At 26.6% G+C, this 22,418-nt stretch overlaps 2 protein-coding genes across 8 annotated transcripts in view; one reads left to right on the top strand and one right to left on the bottom strand.

Moving 5' to 3' along the window:
* The window catches only part of LOC132917409 (junctional adhesion molecule A-like), a 285,049-nt gene that overhangs the window by 78,937 nt on the left and 183,694 nt on the right, over positions 1–22,418 (bottom strand). For 5 of the 7 annotated variants that reach the window (XM_060978136.1, XM_060978133.1, XM_060978135.1 and 2 more), the window contains one exon: positions 5,821–5,943. The exons of the other annotated variants lie outside the window; for them this stretch is intronic. The gene's annotated coding sequence lies outside the window, so the exon portion shown is untranslated. The remainder of the gene's footprint in view (positions 1–5,820; positions 5,944–22,418) is intronic. 7 annotated transcript variants of the gene reach the window in all.
* Positions 2,433–4,231, top strand: LOC132918176 (uncharacterized). The gene is made up of 2 exons (XM_060979295.1): positions 2,433–3,474; positions 3,777–4,231. Exons 1-2 carry the CDS (start codon positions 2,433–2,435, stop codon positions 4,229–4,231), a joined length of 1,497 nt encoding a protein of 498 aa, XP_060835278.1.

Here is a 22,418-nt window from a genome sequence, read left to right as displayed (position 1 = left end):
CTTAAATTTTTCATTCGCGGTCGTCCACTTCCGGTCCCGTTCAGCTTTTACCCGAGTCACGTAATACATATTAAATTCTATTATAATACGATGAACATTATTGGATGGTCGTGTGTTACCGAACGGAATCGCGTTCGCAAACACTCCCGTATAATATCCGCGTCGACGACGATGATAATTATTTATTTCGTCCGAATTACTTATACACTTTTGCGCATAACGGGCACACAAATCAAGTTTCTTGCACTTATCGTCTTCGAATAATACCCCCAGATCGTGATCATACTTTTTAAACCAGAGTTAATAATGCCTCTCACGACGTCATCATAATAAACACACTTATATAAAATATACTATAAGGTACAGATTGAAGTATCTACCAATGAGTTTGGTCTTATACCTAACCTATGGTAATTTTACGATAAAATCGACGAAGTTCATAATTCATAGCTTAGCTGAGATAATATTATGATATAATATAACATTATTTGGAGTTAATAACCCTATAACATATTGATTATTATAATATATTACTGCTACAAGCACTTTATCAAATGTAATAATCGTTTGAGGCTATTGATACAAATTGTACCAATTATGAATATTATACAAGAAATTATAAATTTAAGTGTTTTCTTAGTTTCCTATTAATAACTGACTTTAATAATATCATGTTTGATAGGACAAACTACGTCATTCTATTTGATCTTGGGACTCAAGAACAATAATTATTAGTTATTTATGATTATGATTATTATTTTTTTTAATCCATACATTTGTTTTAACTAATTGGATCCATTCAGAGATCAAATATACTTATTTTATTAAACGATTCATGTATAAATTTTTACAATAGGTGTGTATTGTAAGATAATTTAGTAACTTTTATATAAATATGAGTGAAGAGACTTTAAAATATTTTATTTAGCTATTAAAATGTGAAATTCGTTTACCATAGAGTATTAATTCAATTGTATAATAATTATACAAAATATAATAAACAATATTAATATATTTATTAAGTCGTATGTATACGTTTGTATATAATTAATATATTATATAAAAATTGTGTACTATTCTGTACGATTATTATTAAAATTATATTAAGTTATGCTAGAAGTGCTCTAAAATATTATATTAACTCCTACCGAAGATAATTTAATACTAATATACTAGTATACTTAAGAATATTACTCTATTTTTGGAAACATATTATATAAAGTAAAATTCAACACAAACATATCGTATTGAATAGATACAACAATTTAGAATAATTTATTTACATTATCTACTTTTTACTGTTCATATTATATTATTATATTATATTAATATGCATCTAATTAAAAACAATATAATTCTATATTGTTATAGTCCAAAATAGACTGATATTCTAAGTGTTCTAGAGTTATGACTTATACTTAATTTACAATTTAAAAATTATATTCTAAAATTCTACTATAATATACTATAAACGATTTTCAAGAAGTTTTTATTTCTTTGAATAAAATATTAATTGGTATGAGACATTTTTTTTTTTTTTTTTGGTTCCATAAAATCGTTTGTAGACTAATATTACGTACTTAATTTTATTATTTTTTTTTTTACTGATAGTTTAATGTATAATACCTATCTATATATTGTCTTAAACATTTTTAATGTAATTATACGTAAAACGTATCAATTTATCACATGTTTTAGCAAAAATAAATTTGTAGAAAAATTAAGATATTAATTATTTAAAATAACCTCTACCACCATAGTACGATATAAACGATATTATATATAAACGGTGTTAGTTAAATGTTATAACTTAAATTATAGGTAATGTAATCATTCACAAATAATCATGTGCACACTATTATAATAAATGATTTTGTATGTATATAATATATATTTAATTAATATTTACATAATATCACAAAGTTTGATTAAATACAGTAAAAGACAATTATTAAGAGGAAAATGTAGAATTGCATTTAGTATATCGTGTAGATTATTATTAACAAAGTATTTTGATATGTTAAACATATACAATGGTATAGACTACCATTTAAAATTAATCATAATATAATAGAGCCTCAAGTTAATCTTCTATTATGAATTTCTACATAATATCCGTCGATAGTCCAATATTTAATGCGCTTTTGTCGTAATACTAAGACACGAGTTTGTTGTAAATATATTCTAAATATAAATTATTGTATTCAATTGTGTGTATTTTATTTTATTTTTTTTATAGTATTTAAATTAATATAAATTTCTGTTTAATACCATGGTAACATTATATAAAATTTAAATATAATCTAAAGCTTGGGTAACTGAAACTCTTATTTATTACTAATTATGATTGTTTTCTCTCCAGAACATTATTAAATTCTAAAAAATTAACGATTTTATATTTGTAATTTTTTTTTAATGTAACCAGTATCACTATGTGGATTCCACATACAATACCAAAGACAACTTTTCACCTATTCATTCCATCTGACAAAATCGTCCCCTGCCAATTGCGATCGAACGAGGTCAAACATGTTATTAACTCCGTGGACTTTGGCTGGGCGGATTGTACGCCCAAACCGTTAAAATTACTGTGCTTAGATAACATAGCCAACCATTTTGCACAGTACCCCGAACAATTGTTCGAGTGCATTAATAATACGAACATAGAGTATCTAGTGGAAATACTGAGTACTAGTTTACCGATCGCTTTAGTCATACACGTCCCGGGCAACGAGTATTGGCGGCGGCGTTACGACCATACGTGGCCGAACTCCGTTATAACAACGCGGGACTCTGTAGTTACAAACTCTCTGAAAATTATTTATTTAACCAAATATGTATCGGAAATTATTGAAAACTTGGAACCGGGTTACGTCGATGAGACGGAGCTCTCCGAGATATTAATGGTTTGTAGTCCATATGTTACTTCGATAGACTGCCGACAACTTCGTATTCAGGGTTCGATGGCACAGGCATTAACGATCAATGAATCGGAAGGTTATACACCTCTCGATCCTATTCACATTGATTTGAGTTTCGTATTGAGTATTTTAAAAAACGTACGGACCTTAAGTATAGTTTATGGTTCCAAGATATTGACGACTGAGCCATCGGTGTATACGCCTGAACAGTACAAGTTCAGTATTGATGACATGGATACGCTCGGCCATAGCTTGTTAATATCGGAACACTTAACCAGCCTGGCAATTACTAAGAGTGAATTAAATATGGTGAAGTTCAACCGACTATTACCATATTTGATGGAGTGCCGTGGTCTAGAAGAAATAAATTTTTCGTTCTGTAAACTATGTTGTTTAGGTGGGAAATCAGTAGCACATTTTGTAAAAACTGCAAAAATGTTAAAGATGGTGAATTTATGTGGTAACCAAATCGGTCCAGATGGAGTTGAATCATTATCATTTGTAATGTTATGGAGGCGAAATAACAACTATCCGGCAATTGACTTAAATTTAAGTACGTATTTACAAATGAAATTCAATTATTTGATTTTTAAATTTCTATTTTAAACTTTTTTTTAAAACATTCTTTGTATTGCATGTTAATTATAAATATAAATATAAATTACGATACTATTATAACGCGTTGTTTGTTTTATGTCTAAAATAAGTATAATAATTGTTCAACTTTAAAAAACAACACATAAATTAAATAATTAAAAATTAACGCAAAAGAATAATTTAAGTAATCTAGAATTATAATCTATAATAAACTAGTTATATTAATATAATATATAAAATGGAATTTAATCTCTTTAGGTATGAACAATATAAGTGACATCGGTGCTAAATATTTAGCATCTGCTTTAGCATCAGGAGTTCAACCTTTTACTAAACTTCGAGTTCGTAATTGTAATATAACAGAAATTGGAGGTCTAAATATAGCTCAATCATTAGCATATGATCGTGGATTACGTGCTTTAGAAATAGACAACAATCCATTAACATTGCAAGTGGCTATTGCATTACATACATCGTTGAAAACGAATTTTAATATCGTATATATTTCTATTCAAAATTGCAACTTTTCGCAAAACATCACTAATTTCCTGAGCAGAGTAGCATTTTATAATAAACACAAAAAACGTTCTGAGTTTATCTATTTAGATTTCGAGTACTTATATGATGAAATTAAAGAGGAAAATATTTCATTTGAAGAAGAGATGATGGAATCGGAAATCATGGAAAATGACGAAAAGGAAGGACTATTGTAATATAAACTGTATTATGTATAATTATTAATGCATGACAAAAATCTTTACTTAAATAAACATAAGATCTGATTTTTAAACAGTTTGATCCTAAAACGTTTAATAATAATGTAATATTAGGTGTCAACAAAGATATTTACTAATTAAAAATTATAGTGTAACGAAACCTGTATTAGCTTGTCTCATTAAATTAGTAAATCCTCGTGAGATGTCTATACCAGTTCTGAGTTTTAAAATGATTTTATTCAGTCTCGTTCTTCAAAATAAAATAATTTGTAATTTTTTGTTAAATTATAAATAAAATAAAATAATATTATTTTCAATTAGACCTTATATTATAAAAAATTACAGTGGTCTACAAAAAATAATAAATTGCATTAATATATAAAATACATCCATATTTCATAAATAGTTTCCTAAAATAAATACTTATCTTAATGAAAAACCTATAGCTTTTACTTAATTCATATTACTTTTTACTGCTAAAAATGTAACGATTGAACTAAATAATATTTGCAACACGATGGTATTATTTTAATAGAATACAATTTCAAAGAAAACCAGGCATGTATTTATCTGCTTGATAAGAAAATATTGTATTGTTTTCAAAGTCAATACCATTATAGAATTTAAAAAAGCCAAGAAAAGCTACGATAGCGGTATTAGTCACTTAGAATAGAAAATATCGTTTTCTATGAATTTGAATTATTCTCATTCTCTGTCCTCACCGACCAACATTTATGTTATTTCGTTACTCATCTTCACACAAAAACTGTAATCGTGAAATGATTCAGTTATTATTAGTAGCAAGTTTTCCGGGGGTTTTAACTACACAGTAACATGTGTCAACGGTTTAGGACAGGCGTTTCAATTACAGACAACATTTTCACAGGCCGATTTTCCGGGTGGTGGATGCCAAGAAGTTGCTCTAATTTTCTCCTCTCGAACACAATGCGTGATATTCATTTGGGAATATATCTCTGAAAGCTTTACTTTATAATATTTGTGATTATTCGGTTTACTCGACACTGAAATAGTCAATTAAATTAATTTTGACGAGTACACCAACCAGAAAACATCGTTGAAATAGTAGTAACAATCATACGACATAAACAAGAGATAATTAAATTAACTTAATGAAACCATAACGAGATAAAATACGTTTTTGAGTCAATAGTTCGGTTATTTTGCCATGGAAACTTTAATCAGTCGTTCTATGGAATTTAAAATACAATAGATATTTTGATATCAATCTAATAGTAGACAATATGCAGTGAATCAGCCAAAAACAGCTACCTATTCGTTATGTTTACAAAATCTATATTGATATATATATATATTATAATTCAGAGTGTACTTTTTTATTTTAAGTAAACATATTATCATATTATGAAATATAATATAATATACAATATTATATTCGAATGTTCAACAACAATAAAATTCCAGTTATATTTCAATAGAATGTTTACAATTTGAAAATTAACGATATGGGAAAAATATGTCTTTTCTTTTCCACACATGAATCAATAGCACAATAGCAAATAAATAAATGTATTGAACAATCTTAAAATTGAAAAAAAAATACTTACAATATAATATGGACGTTTGTATAATGTATGTATTAATTACATTGAGTAATTTTTTAGTGTTTATAGTTTTATCTGTGCACCTTCTTATTTTTCATACTCTAAGTGTAACCAGCTGACAATAACCTAAATTAAAGAAAAAAATATTTGGTTAATTAAAAAACATAATTAGATACAAGTGTGTTTTAATTTTATGCAATTTTAGCTTTTATCATAATATTTTGATAAAAAAAAAATATTGTTCTTAAATATTAGTAGTTGGATGTTTGAAATGTCGAACAAACAGATTAAAATAATAATAATGACTTGTCGGTGCATAGAATAATCCGGCAAATACGAAACTTGAGAGCCGTATGTGCAGTGTCACAGCTTAATGTACAGTGTACAAACATTAACAAATAGTGACGACGTAACCAATGTGGGTAGCTGAAGTTTACGTTTTAATTTATTGCGTAGAAAGTAATTAGGAGATTGCAATAATATTAGTCAACGGAGAAGTTATTATGTTATGTGTGTATGTGTTGAACATCAAAATTATACAGGCGTAAAACCATTTTCTGGTTGTTTCTACGGTATCAATATTAATGTTCAAAACTCAAGCGACCTCTAAAATGATACGTTGCAAAGATTATCGATATTATAATATAAATTCTCAAACATTTTTTTTTCTCGATCGTTGCTACTCTTCCTGAATAATATTTATCCCGTTTATAATTATTTTATACATTTCAATGATAATTTTTTGCTTGTATATTTTGTTATTTTTACATTGTAATACGCTTAATTATATTCGACTTATTATATATTTTAAACCGAGGCGAATACAAATACTAAATTGTGACAACAAATAAGTCGTGTAAAAGTAATCTCTATATGAAAGTAATTTATTGTAGTAATATGCGCATGATGTATAATTTATACATAGATAGTAAACTAGGAGTATTAAAATAAATAAGTATGACGTGGTAGATACTATATATGCTTCAATGGCACAGGTTATTAGCCTGTTTAGTGTTAGATATTCTCGGTATCGTGTTTATTAAGGCTTTTATTGGTCGTCTTATTATCGATGAGACGATGACGTGTTCTGTTGAGAACCAATCTTAGACATCAGATAATAATTATGTGTTGAATTGTAAGAGATATATATTGTATGTATCACACGATAGTATTGGGTTTCTTTCTGAGTGGGTAAGATTTGAGTGTTTTATTCTGGATATACTTACTTATAAGTTAATGAATATTTGTTCTTTCGTAATCAAATTATCTGTAATTCGACGTTGAGCCGTGACTAATGATCGGTTATTGCAAATTATTGAACTTGTAATTTTAGTTTTGTATTATCAGATGAAAACAGTGATATTGTTATACGAGCAATATAATATTATGCACAAATTACAATATAATTAACGTTATGATCCAGGAAAATTAACACGTTTCTTGTTAATTATGATTTGTTCGTTATCTTAACTATAATTAAGGATACAACGATAACGTTATAACACGTAGCTATACTGTATAGGCTATACTCTATTTACTTAAGTAATATACATATGTTTATATAATATGTATGCATATACTTTATACACTATAATATGCATAATTCATATTCATAATATACTATTATTAGGCATAAGAAAGTATCTTTAGTAGTCGCAGACTAATAATAATACTGTCCGTTGTTATCTATTAATATATATTTATTAAAAACGTAGGAGGTACATTATGTCAATTTTATTCCATGACTTATTTTTCGTAGGTAATTTATATAAACATAAAATATAATTTAAAATAATTTATCTAGAAGTTACCATTTTAATGTGATTTAAAAAAATATATAATAAGTATATACATTTTAGTTTTATTGTATAAATCTTAATAAAACGAATATATTTGAGACATTTTTTAAAAACTCTATAGGCACTAAATATGAGTTATAAATACATTTTAGATAAAAGTGAATAATAAGATTATATTTCCTACAAGCACAGTGCATACGTACAACATAATTCGTGGCACCAATTATAATAAAGAATTTATCGTAAAACTAACATTGCATAGATGAAATTACCACAAATCCTAGTACCAAAAACCTTATGTGCGTATTTCGTGTTTGCAATTGGACTTGTATTTGGCAAAGATCCTACCCTAAACAAATCAACTAGGTAATATATATAACTAGGTAGTAAGTAGTATCTCCTAGAATAGTAACTTAAATTTTAATTCAATTAACGTTCATATTTTACTTGAATTAATATCAAAATATTTATTGTAATTAAATTTATAAACTTTATTATTTAACTTTCACAACAGCTATTATATATTAATATTTAAAATAATAATAAACAGCTATATTTAGAGCTACTATTCAAAAGTAGATAATATAATTTATATAATAATATATTGATATTAGATACTATTTATAGTTAATAATTTCTATAACTTAAGACAGTATACCAAAAAAACTAAAAACAGTAACAAAATAAAATATTATTCTACACTTGTACGTAGTTTATAGTTGGTAATAATATTATAAATAGATATGTATTAAGACATATTTATATGTGATATTGATTATTAATTATGTCGGTCTCCGTGTTAATTAATATTTCGATAATTATGTTAGTTTTCGCCAAAACTAGTCCACCATCTACATAAAGAAGTATCGAATGATTATAGTCCACAGTCATCAAAGTCAATAGAAGTGTATTATAATATTTTGTAGGACGTGAGCTATTATAATACATTGAACTAAGTTCTGTAGTATACCATATATATTGAAACTATACATATTTTATAATGGAAATATATAATTATCTTAATAAATACATAAACGAAACGCATAATATGGTTTTTTCGAAATTTAATTAGTTATAAAGAAGAAAAATAATAATACCTAAATTAATAAGTTTAATTTGAAAAAAAAATATATCGAAGAAGAAAACAATCGGTGTAAACCATTCTGTATACAGCTGCAGTTATATTTTATTTATGTATAATTTATATTTATGTGTGTATGTGTGTATTTTGTGTGTGTGTATGAATATATATTATTATATTTTACATAATATGTTAATGACACTTACTGGTTGAACTTTTACCCAATGTAATACTATCTACGAGAATAGAGTAAGAATACATTTAATTTAACCATAAACAAAAGCTATATGTCAAGCTAAATATTTTTTAGATCATATTTATGAAGGTGGAATATTACAATAGCATTCAATTATATTTGGAACACAAATCATACTTTTTTACTTCTTACGTATTATACGTTTAAATAAAATATTAGGTAAATATTTACTTTACATTGATAATGGCGTATACATTATAGTGAATTTAATAAAAGTGAAAAAATAATAATAAATTACTTTACTTCTGTTAAAATACATACTATTGCGATTTAAAATGCAAATGTAATTAAAATAATAAAAATGTAAGTAAAATCTGTGTGTATTGTATTTACTAAATGTATAGTAGTTACAATTTTATTATTTGATCACCATTTAATTTTTTATTTAATTTTTATTTTTAAAAAAGTCATAAGTTTTATGTAAATTTGAAACTAATAATTAATTTATATTCAAAAACATTTGTTCACTTGAAAATAATCATTGTTCTCATTAACTGTTTAAACATTGTCTTAGAGAAATAATTACTATACGTTAATATTTGAGTATTAAGTTTTAATAATATTGTAAGGCATTTGTCTACAAAGGACTATAAATATTAAGTATTTCTCTGTAAGACCAAGTATTTGTTAGGAAGAAAATTGAATTAAATAAATAAAGTATAATAATGAGTATTAACCTTATTAATATTTCTATTTTCTATCAGGATCTGATAATTGTTATTGTACTTAACAATTAAAATTAAAATTCGAACTTGTAAAATAATGTATTTAATTGACAAACTGTGTCTTTTTATTGATATTAAAAAATTTAATAAAAAAAAAAAATGGATTCATTTTGTAATATTTATATATTATGTAAATATCGTATTATCAATATTATTATAGAGAGTACAATGTAATTTAGAAATAAAAATATAATTCATCACGTCTCAATTGTAAAATGTTGAAGAAAAATTAGAATCTAGTTGAAGTATTTAATAAAATTAAGAACCATTACACTATTATATTTAAAAAGTGATTTGAAAAAAGGTTTGCCAAATTAAAACAATGAATAAAGACTGTATACTTATAGATTGTTATAAACACGATTTCATTATAACACATTTCAGTTAAACAGAAAATAGTAGAACATGTGTACAATTATTTTTAATTTAATATGTTTCAATAAATTATTACAAGCATAATTCGATTATTCTATTGTATTTATTATGAAAACGCATAAAATCAAACACTAAATTCTTAACAATTAAATTGCGAAGTGAAGGTAATACTATATCAAGTATTGACAAGTAATTTTCAAAAACATATCTATTGATTTGCATCATGTTTCATAATATATACCATTTCAATACAAAATAAATTGCATAATAAAATGTAATATTATAACCAGAATACTATGGGATTAATGCATATATAGTATGCTGAAGATCTGATAAAAATATATTTCTATTATGAATAGGTATACGTTCAATGAATAGTTTAACTTTTTAGGATTTTTTATTTATTTAGTTTTTTAACTTTTTAAGTTATTGGCATAAAATGTTTATCAATTTAATAGTGTAATAATAACAAATTTAATATTTAAACCCGTATTAAAATTACAAGTAAAACTAAAAAAAATATCAACTTGGTATATAGTTAATTGTGTTATGTTTGATTTAATAAATATCGGATTTGTAGGAAAACAACTTTTTTTTGTTGATAATGATAGAAAAACAGTTCTAACATGAAAATGCGTTTCATTTAATTTCTAAGGTTAGGTTAGGTTATTTACAATGGATAAATATTATTTTTGCGTTTGTTTTTTTCTCTTTTTTTTCGATGTTTAATTATCAATTGATCATAATAATTGCGTATACATATTTATGGTTAAAATCGATAAAAACAACTCGTGATTACCACGCATTGTCGATGTTATGTTTAAAATTACCTTTAATGGGTATATGCTTTATTGTCGTTGTTATAAACGTATCATTAAAGTATTCAATAAAGTTAATTAAGCGTTTATCAAAGTTCCTATAATACTTAGGTTCCCATAATGTGTCTTAATGGGTAGATTTAAGACTGTTTGTCAATGAAAACTTTTTTTGTATTTTTCAGATTTTAAGTGTTTATTTTTATTGTTTATATCGTCTTAAAATCCAAACGTCGTCGATGAGTAAATTAAAATAACAATAATGATATTATTTAATAGTTTATATAAATGTACAATACGATTAGTGTAATTAACAATATTTAAGGTAAATTAAACTAATGAGAAACAAGAGTACTGGAAATATATATATATTATTTTTTCAAAAACAAGAAAAATGTCTCAAGAATCATTTGAGATACTGAAGTGTGGTGCCATCAAGAGATGCATAGCTGTGACATTGGGGTATGATCCATTTGAAGAGGTTAATTATACGTCATTTGGTTCTTATTTAACGAGTTCCTCAGTAGAGCATGATGATTATTTTTGTATATTCGTCTACGTTCTATAGGAACACCAAGTGGTAGGCAATCTTAATGGAGAGATGTGTGTGTAGACCTGTAAATATGGTGTACTTGGCTAAGATGAATGGTGGTTTTCAACATATATCAGACGCACGTTTTCTTGTACGTCACGCTGAATCTGGCAAAATTATCATGAAATATATTGGCGAAGACTTATACAAGTCATTGGATAGTCAGAAATATTCCTCACGTGTTTTATTATTTATGTTTTATAAATTTAGGCTTTTCGAGGAATTTTTAGTGAAAATTTAAATTTTGATTAGTTAATTAACAACGTAAGTAATCTGATATTTTTTTTCTAAATAGGATGTATTCATTTGAAAATATGATCGATTCACTAATTTAACAATACAATTCAGAAAAATTATATATTTTGTGTTTTTTTTAAATGTTAAAAAAATGTTTATAAGACATTTGAATGAAAAATTCAAAGATTTTTCGATGAAACTTGATTACTTGTGTACCTATTAATTTTTTAGTGACAAGACATTTTAAAACAAATTACGCTTATGGATGATGAATGGTAACGCTTTATACTCGGGTTTGAAAATAATAATAATAATATTCACATAAATATTTAGCACTAAATTTAAATAGTATAAAGAAATAAAATTACTTAATTTTATGAAGTATTATATCCAAGTAGAACAAACATAAAAATTGCTACTATAGAAAAATAATTGAAAAACTGTCATGTTCACAGATTAATTTGGCTGATATTATTCACATAATATAAATAATATAATGTTATAAATTTAACTAATTAAAAAATATATGAGTATGTGGTAATATTTTCATAATAACTATTCATTAATATACAGTTTAATGCATATTATAATATGTATATATTTTTTTTAATTTTAATAATCAAATAATCATATTTTACATTTTTAGTTCTATCACTATATTTGAGTTAATTTTTTTTAATAATACCAATACATTTTAAAATTTAATTTAAAATGTAATCAAATTGATGTCAGCTTATAATATATAGTATTGGTAAAAATGATACAATGTTTTTTAGACGTTTAATTTTTACAAAAGAAATGTAATCTTAAAAAAGCTATTATTTTCGTTTGAGGCTTATATAACTTATATGACGACAAAAAACCGTCCGAATCGACATTTAAATACATACTTTATAATTTTAACTATATAATATATAACTGTTTGATTTCATGATTATTATTAATACGTTCACATATTATTTCGTTAAAATGTTGAATTATTAGAATGTCTTGCTACCAGTGATGAACAGTATATCAGTGGAGGAAATTATGAATGAATAATATTTATACGTCTCATATTAATCGACATAAGTTATTGTTTAATTAAGGGTTTTCTGTAAATTGTGCTTGAATTCATATATTTTTATGAATTTAATAACTAATACAAAAATAGTGTTATGTATCAATGAGAGTTGAGTTGGAGTATTGTATAATGATTATAATAATTATAGTAAACTTACTTTACCTTTCAAGGTTATTCACTTGTTTGTAATATAAATTGGAAAATTTAATTAAATTAATTGTTGAATGATTTTCTTATTTTAAAAAGTGTAGTGTGTCCTTCTATATGAACATTTCATATTCTATAAATCTATTACGTTTTAGAGAATAAAACGTTTTACGTATACAACTCATCACTTAAATAGCTTGAAATTGATAAATATTTTTGAAGGTTTGGCTTGAATTGAAGTATTATATATTTTTATGAATGTATTTTTAACAGTGATCTTTGGAGAAGACTTAGATATGGCATACAAATTACGTATAAAACTAGTTTAGTAATGAAAAATAAATATGTCAAAACTGATTTTAAATATTTGTACTTGGTGCAAAATCGATTTCTGATATAAATTTTAGCCATCAGTAATGTCGGTTTAATGGAATCGCTATTCTTATACACTTAATAAAGTGTGTTTCATAACTTTTATCTGTAATTATTAATTATAAATTATAAATATTAAATACTATTATGGCTTAATAATGGTATTAACTATACAAATCTGCTTGGAAACTAGGTATTCACATGTATCTAATTTATATATATATATATAAGATAATAGAACATTCAAAATCACTACGAGTATTAAAATTTGAATATAATACATAATGTATATTATATTGTATGATATATCAAACTTTCTATCGTGAGTATGAATAGTAACATTATAGTTATATTATTAGCCATAGTCACTCAAGGTAGATTCGATAAGCATTCCTATTAACAAATTCTACTGTCTGATTCAAATTGGGATTATAGTCAGTAACGCGTAATGAATAGGATAATTTAACCAAAGTTATATTGTTTATAATATACTCGAAACTACATAATTAATTGCCATTTTAATATAAAGAGATGGAGCGTATGTAATTTGTGCCAAAAACAACCGATAATAAATAGACTTTCACCGCGTTCAAAAATAAATTTTGATAATTTATGCAACTTTTTAATATTATAATTTTATTTGTGTCATATACAACTAAATAAAACTGTATAATTTAATCTGCGCAATCTTGTACTTTGTTCAATGACCTGTCACATACCTATGGGTTAGGTTAGGTACCGTTCTTCAGTACATCATGTATCAATTGAGAGTCTATTATGAATGTATAATTGTAGTTCAATGATGTTATATCATTATATACAAAACACGAAAAACGATTGTAAGTGGATACGGTCTTTCAGACTATATTATCATTAAGTATATTTTGCGATATATTTTTGATAGAGTTTTTAAACTCATTTATTTTATTTTTAATATAACTATTATTTGATAAAATTGTTTCTGAAAATATTACAATTATTAAATTATAAATAATATTAAAATTAATATAATATATTTTCATCATAGAAAATCAACTTTCATAAGTAAAAATGTAATGACATTTTTCTGTAAATACCATAAAACAGTAAAAATAGATTCATGGTATAAATGTATAATATCTTTAAAACAATCAAAAATATCATTACGTATAATATAATTCATAAAAATATAATATATGTAAAAGTTTTAAGTTCTCACGAATAATGTTTTTAAAATATAAAAAAATAATGAACGTCATTATTTATTTTTAAATAAGTAATTTCGTTGAAATTTTAACTTGAAATGCTTATGAAAAATAATTGTCTTTACATATTTCATAGATTTTATATGGTTTATGTATTAACTACTTATGAGAAATCTTGTAATACATTTTTAAAACTTAGACATAAAAAAAAGTTTTTATGAATTTCTTATTACAAAATAGTTTGCGTTATTTTTGTGATTTTGACGAATTTCATTAAAATTCTAACTTCAAACGCATATTATAAAAATATATGTGCCTGTGTATTTTTAATATCTGTGAATAGTTATAAGAACAACTTTGACAGTGTTAAATTCATATTCCAAAATTCTATAACCTTTATAAAAAATAATTTAAACTTGATCGAAAAATTTGTATTTATAACAGTATTTTCTAAGTGGTCATGTTGCGTACGTGTATGTCTTACATGCTTTATAATAGCACTATAATACAGCAGAGCAATTTATATTATTCAAACGATAATATTTTTTATGTCAAGTAATTATAATTAAATTTCAAACTGATTGTAGTACTAATACAATTAAATGATTATATTTTCAATACAATTCTACAAGTTTTAAAATGTTTGTTGAAAAGAAGATAACTTATTCGTAGAATAAGACTTATATAAGTACAACAATTTAGGGGATAGCAAAGTTTTGCATACAAAAAGCAGTTGTGGTAACCTGATTCTCCTTTGTTTAAAAAAAAAATATGACAGCTGGCTTAGTCAATTTTCCATTAAGTATAAAATACCAATCAGTTTTAAACATTTCATGAATCATAAACTATTATAAGTTTCCAGATAGTAGTACAATAATAAAATGTTATCTAAAAATAAATTATCCTGTTATACGATAAAATAATATTCAAAACATTTTAAAATATATTTAAATTAACTACTGTATAAAATATTTTTCAAAAATCATAAACGTTTTTTACTAATATAAATATGTTTAAACATAATAAAACTAAGTAAAAATACAATACAATTTAATGTTCTACTCGTAGTTGTTATATTATTTTATGTGTTTTTATGTGCCTAAAGTATACAATATTTAATGTGTTTGAATTATATATAACTCTATACATAATAAAAATTCGATTAAATTAAAACTGTAAATACAGGACTTATGTCTATAGAATAAATATTTCATAACTTTTATAATACATTGTTTTACGTTAACTGTTTTATAATGGATATAATGAAATATTGAATTGAATTTATAACACTGATAATTTATTCTTTACGATTGGTAATAATGATTCTAGTGATTTTACAGTTCATCTCCATTTAGTGTGCTGAGCTAAGTAGTTATTAATCTTAATGTAAGTACATCAAGTTTTTAATGTAATTAGCTGTATGAGTTTTAAGGACTCGTGTTAATTTTTGGGCAGTTCTTTGTTTATCAATTAATTTTATACATGTTTAATAATAAAATAGCAAATAAAAATTGATTAATATTAACTAAATGTTTTTAAATAACATAAAAACAATAACACGATTACAATTTAGACAATACATTAAACGAAAACTGAAACAAAATTAATACAGTTTGATGGTTATAATATAATATCTTTTGATTTAATTGATAATAATTACGGCTCAAAAGTCGTAGAAGTTGAATATTGTTTTATATATTCTTGATTTATAGCAGATTTATATTATGATTAATAATTATATACGCTATTATGTCTAAGAATGTATTTCAATTGAGAACGATCCAAGTACCTACCACTGTATTTATGCTGTAAATCTCCACTGGCTAGCTGAATTAATTGAACATCAGATTAATAAAATATAGAAATATGAAATTAGTAATATATAAGAGCGTCGGTATGGCTTCATATGTTTTCAGACGAAAAGTATAATAATTATATTATAATATACTTATTAGTTATAACGTTTGTTTTGTGGGTTTCAATAATGGTGTCATAAGTAGTCTGTCATAATTTTCGTAATATACAATTTGTTATGCTAATTAAAGAGTTCTACACACTGTAAATCAATCGTGTACACGACAATAGTACAATTTAGTTATCCCGATGATAATGACCGACCAACAAAACGCATGTTGATATAAAATGTGATTTATTTGATATCAAAATTTATTGATAATGCTGCAAAATAATATTTTCAGTTAACTATTGGTGCGTACGCGTTATCGAATTTATTTTTGTGCGTGACTGGTTTTTTGTTATTATTATTATTCATAGTGAATTCGACCGTGGACTATTTGTACCGAGAAATTATTTTGGACAAAGTACAATGTTTGCGCTATTTTAAAAGTAAAAACTATTGCTTACATTAGTACCTAACCTAACCAGGGGATGAGACTTGTGATAAAATGAAAAAAAAAAAAACCTTTTGTTGTTGCTGGATACTAAAAGAAACGACAAGAACTAAACAAAAAAAGAAACTCTGACAATAAACTCAAAAAAGTAATGACATTGAGGTGTACCTACAACGAGAGTACAACGTCAAACACATTAGTCAATATTGTAAATATTTTGTTCGTATTTTTTTGTTTTGTTTTTAATAATATTTTATCTCATACGCTAGTAATTATGAATTAATTAATTATATAATATCTAATATATTTGTTTGCTTTAATAATATAAACGTATTTTTATTATTATTATTTTTTTTTTCTTTTGTAGATCGCTTACTATACAGTTAACTGGATTTTGATTTTTGCCTAACGCAAGCGTATCGCGGTGTAAACGTAATACCACCAAAGTGAAAAAAAAAACGTGAAAAAAACTCGCTTTATCAGCAGTCAATCCGCAGTGCCGAAATTACCGCCGAGAGTGCATACACGTGGGTAACGACGAGTGTTTACGCGCTTTTCTCGTCTTCTGGCGGCGCGTAGAACGAAGGCGAATCGATGCGTGAAACGCGCCGCCCGGGAAAGCCGTAGACGGCGTGCTGGACTTTTCGGTCTCTTCGCCGCCCCGCTCGCGGTTCGGATGTATAGCGAAACGACGACACGATGACGAGTGAAAAACGCGTTTTTATTATTTCATGTGGCACGTCGTATAGTAACATAGACATCATACTATAGTATAAGGCAGGGGTGGCTAACCAGTCGATCGCAAGATGAATTTGAGTCGATCGCGACACCCTTTCTCATTTTCTTGAATTTTTGATATTTTTCAGTAAAAAATTTAAATTTTTTTTTTTTTTGTAAATTTGTATATCTTTGTATATCCCACGAATATAAAAATTATATTTAGAAAAAAACAATAAATAACTATGAAAAACGAGATTGTACACAGATATTAATAATAAAAGAAGTGTTACACGCATGTACATCCTTTTTTTTTTTTCTGGTCGATCGCGACAATCTAGAAAATCTCGGAGGGGTCGATCGCAAGTCTATTAAAGTTGACCACCCCCGGTATAAGGTCTACGATGATAACGTGTACGTCGCGACGTTACGTATTTCATTATATCATAGAGCTTTGCACGTGGTGGCGGTTCTCGGGTCTCGACCAGCTCTGTCGCCGCCGCCGCCGCCGTGGAGTATCGTTATAGTACGACGTTTCTTCAAAGGCCGCGAGGTGGTCGTAACGACCGACGAGAGGCTCTCGTGACACGTGTTCGTGACGTGTCCTTCGCCGACGGTGGCTTTGACACGACACACCTCCTGCCCGCCACTCACACGCCGATCATTATGCGCGAGTTCGAGTGCGGAGAGAGTGGGACGACGACGACGACGTGTATTATAACGGCTCGCGATATTTTCATTTACAACGGAAACACGTAGTAGGTACATTATTCCCATTGCGCCGATCGCGCGAAACAAAAGGGATTTTCCCTCCCCCGCCGCCGTCGCGGGCCATTGTTTGGTGTCTGCGAGGGTTTGTTTTTTTCCTTACACTTCGTTCTTGTTATTATTGTTGTGGCGCGCGCGTATTATTCGTCTTTGTCGTCGTGTCGTCGCCGTGGAAAAATACCGTTTTTTTTCTTTACTTCTTCTCTGTTTTTGTTTTTAAATTCCAAGACAAACGGAAAGGCCACTCGGTCGGCGCGCGCAGTCATTAATTTCGGACCGTTTTTAAGTGTAGACGTCATGCGGCCAAACGGCACGTCCATTAACACGTTCGGTGGTCTGGCGGCGACTGGTGCGGTGCGAGACGCGCAGGAAGGCGTTTCGTACCGCCGCCGACGACGACGGAATTGTGCGACATAATTTTTGTTTGTGTTGTCGTTACACCGCGTCGGAGCAATTAATTTTTCAACGCGCAAACACACATCCGAAAACTGACAACGGATTTACTGAGTTTGCGAGGCATGTGTACAAGTTTTGCTCTCTTTCTCTCCCTCTCTCTACCCTGTCCTTCTCCCTGTTTCTCTCTTTGTATACATAAACATATATATATATATTATAGTATGTCTTCGTATACACTCATCTCGGAATTAGCCGAATGGCTATCCGGGTTTATGGAGCGTTGAATGCCCCGTCTCGTAAAATATTAACGGATCGCACTTACCGTGTTCAGTCTTCCGGCAGGAATGTAATATGTGTAACTGGATTTCAATTGTTAATGTCACCAGCCCAGGACGCGTCGTATAAACGCAAAAGGTCTTTATTTTTCGTATCCCTGTCCGTGATGTGGACTACCCAACGAAAGCAACTCGATCTCGCTGCCGAACGCTCGTAATAATTTATTTCTTCATGCCCAGAAATAACCCAACAGATGCTAATTTCCAAATGGCGCTGTAAACGTGTTATTTCGTTGGTAAAAAAAAAAAATCTATTAATTTAAAAAATATTTCTATCTACTCTCAGAACCATATATATAGATACGTTTATATTATTGGATAATCAAAAGTAAATTACGTGAATTATTGCAACGAAATTAAACGGTGTTTAAAAGGATAGCAACTCCCGACGTGAATAGGAAATCTAACCTAACCTAACCAACTGAAAATTTTTCCGGTCGCTGGAAACGTCTTCGAATGACAACTTATTTAAGCTAAATTGTTAAATACCGGAATAATAATAGGTAGGTAGAAACTAAAAAGAAAAGACAAAAAGTTGACAATTTTTCACCATTAATTTTTGTTAACACTGGTGAAAAGAGATAAATATATAGTTATAGCAGGTAATTCTTTTCGTTTTTGAACCTTATACAACATTACCGTAAGTTACATAAAAATGTTATTTGATAAAATTGATAATCTATGTAAATACCTATCAAATTTAATAAAAAATAAAATAATATACTTATTATGATATTTGATAGAGTTTTACTTGAATAAAATTATAACTATCGTGTTTGATACACAAAAATAGTTTGAAGGCATAAGCTTAAAAATCCATACAGAATATTTCATAAATATAAATCAGCAAAATCAAAATAATAAATAATTGAAAATGTTTTATATAGTAAATGTATGAATAATAATTGTTTTATTTTTTTATGAAATGTTAACGAAATAATTATTTGAACCATCTGTGTTATCATGATTTATAAAAATATATAGTGACCATGTCAATCACGATTTAGTTCGCACTAGCAAAAAAAGAGCTTTATGATATTTTGGTTGTATTATTTTTTTTTTCTTTAGCTCATCAGATTTACCCTAATATATAGGGTTTAAAAATCATCCCTCGTTTTAATGAGCATCAATTTTCCACAAGACAGAAAGCTAGGTAATTAATCAAGCAAATTGTCCTCAGTTCACAGGATTTACGTTTAATAAGAGTTCTGTTTACTGTTGATGGTGGACGTTTTCTAATTTTTTTCATTTAGGTAATTCTTCTTTTGTTTTTATTTTCAAGAAAAAAGGACAACCTATTTTTCTTTTCGTAAATGGTAAATTTTTGTTATTTTCAGTATTATTATCAATATTACACAAGTTTTATAGTATTTACTTATTGATTCTTGAAAAACTTTCTTGCTCGATCAGTATTAATTTGCTTATTAAAATGTAAGGGAAATTAGTACCTGAGTCCTCAAAAGTTTAAATAGAGCATATTATAAAAATATATAGATACACGACACAAAACTGTTAACACAACTAGTGTATAACAACAATTATATTGGCACACCGTAAAAAAAGGAAACCTTAGAGAAAACTGATATTTTTTTAATGACCGATTTAAATAAACATGCACAACAATAATATGTAATAATGACATTGACTCCATTACAAACTAATACTTTTCTTGAAATAATAATGAACATTGCATATTATATCAACGCATTGTTGTGATTTATGTTTTGAATATATAGATACTTAACCTAACTATCAGCTATACATTTATTTCTAAATAAAAGGTATTTTATAGATATTTTTAGATTCTGAGTTGACTTGGATAACAAAAAAATATTAACCGTTCGACGGTATGAGTTTCATGCAGACGTTAGAGAAAGGTAGTATCAGCCCGACGGCACAATACGAGAAAAGTCTTTTCCACACACCGTACATCCAGTGTAACTTGATCACTTGTTCTACTATGCCACCGTTATTGGAAATGGTAGAAAATATACAGATTCGTGCAGTTAGTGCACCGTAGTGGTGTTAAGTAGGATTTTAGACGTGTCGTGATACGTCGTGATGCTTGTTACTACCTGAATAACGGATTTATTGGATTTACAATTATTTATATTTTTAATTTAAATTGTGTGTTTACGCGTTTCTGTAAACACCTTTTGAATTGTTTAAAATGCTTTGATTTTATACTTTGAGCGAATTTTTAAATAGCAAATCGAATATTGTTTGTTCGGACACCCTGCAAGAATTAGGCCACAATGAACGTTTTTCGAAAAAAGTATTTGAGCCACTAAAATATTTAATTTATAATTATTATAATATATTGGTGTTTGGCACAACTAAAAAGGTTGGGATATAATGGACAGTTATTATCTAGCCAATTTGTTTTAATACAATTTAGATTTCATTAAAATAATATAATATAATATAATATACAATACAATTCATTATTTGTTATACCACTTTAGCGCTCGTGTAACTTTACTCTAAACGGTCGCATTTCTTATAAAAAGGTAATAAATTAACTTTTATTAAATTATACAAAATTATCAACTTAACAATAGCTACCTATAGGTTATCATCTAATGAATTGAATAAAAATAAACAAAATCATAAGTTATCAAGATTATGGAACATTATACGATCATAAGTTGCAAACTATATATCTTATATTATATACACTAGGTACATTATATTTAATATTTTATCAACGGATAAAATCTAAAACTTCCAATAGATGAATATAATGTTATTGAATTTAATTAATTTTTCTTTTTTTGCTCGTGAGAGTCAATATGCCAAAGTTCGTTGGTGATATGCCAAGAGAAAATGTCCACCAAAATGTATTTTATTTTGTAATTATTTAATGCTATATACTCGTATATTTTTATACTATACAATCTACTTTGTTAAGTCGTATTTGTTTTTACTTACATTAAAAGCTATCAAAGATATTGAAATTTAGCGTCATGATATAGAGTGACATCAGTTGTTTATGAACAATTTTATTATAGTTAACATTTTGACGAAATCCAACGTAAAATTATGATTTTTTCTTAATTAACTATAATATTTTGTTTAAAATAAAAAAAAAATATTGATCGAAAAAACTTGAAATATTTTCCCTTTATTTATATTATTGTTTATAGTATACACACAATGCAATCTTAAAAATATTTTGATTAATTTTAAGCTTTTTATGTGGCAAACATATTCATACCGTTCAAATGTAGATAGGCACGTCTATATTTATTTAAAATAATAACAGCTTGTTATATTATTATAATTATTTTATATAGGTATATGTACTTGTGTTGTATTTACTAACTCATGCGCATGGTATATTTCAATATAAATTTTGAATAAGAATAAGAATAATTTTAAACAAAAT

This window comes from Rhopalosiphum padi, chromosome 1, assembly GCF_020882245.1.
Source record: "Rhopalosiphum padi isolate XX-2018 chromosome 1, ASM2088224v1, whole genome shotgun sequence".
In the NCBI taxonomy this organism is placed as follows: Eukaryota; Metazoa; Arthropoda; class Insecta; order Hemiptera; family Aphididae; genus Rhopalosiphum; species Rhopalosiphum padi.
This window is presented reverse-complemented; position numbering and strand designations above follow the sequence as displayed.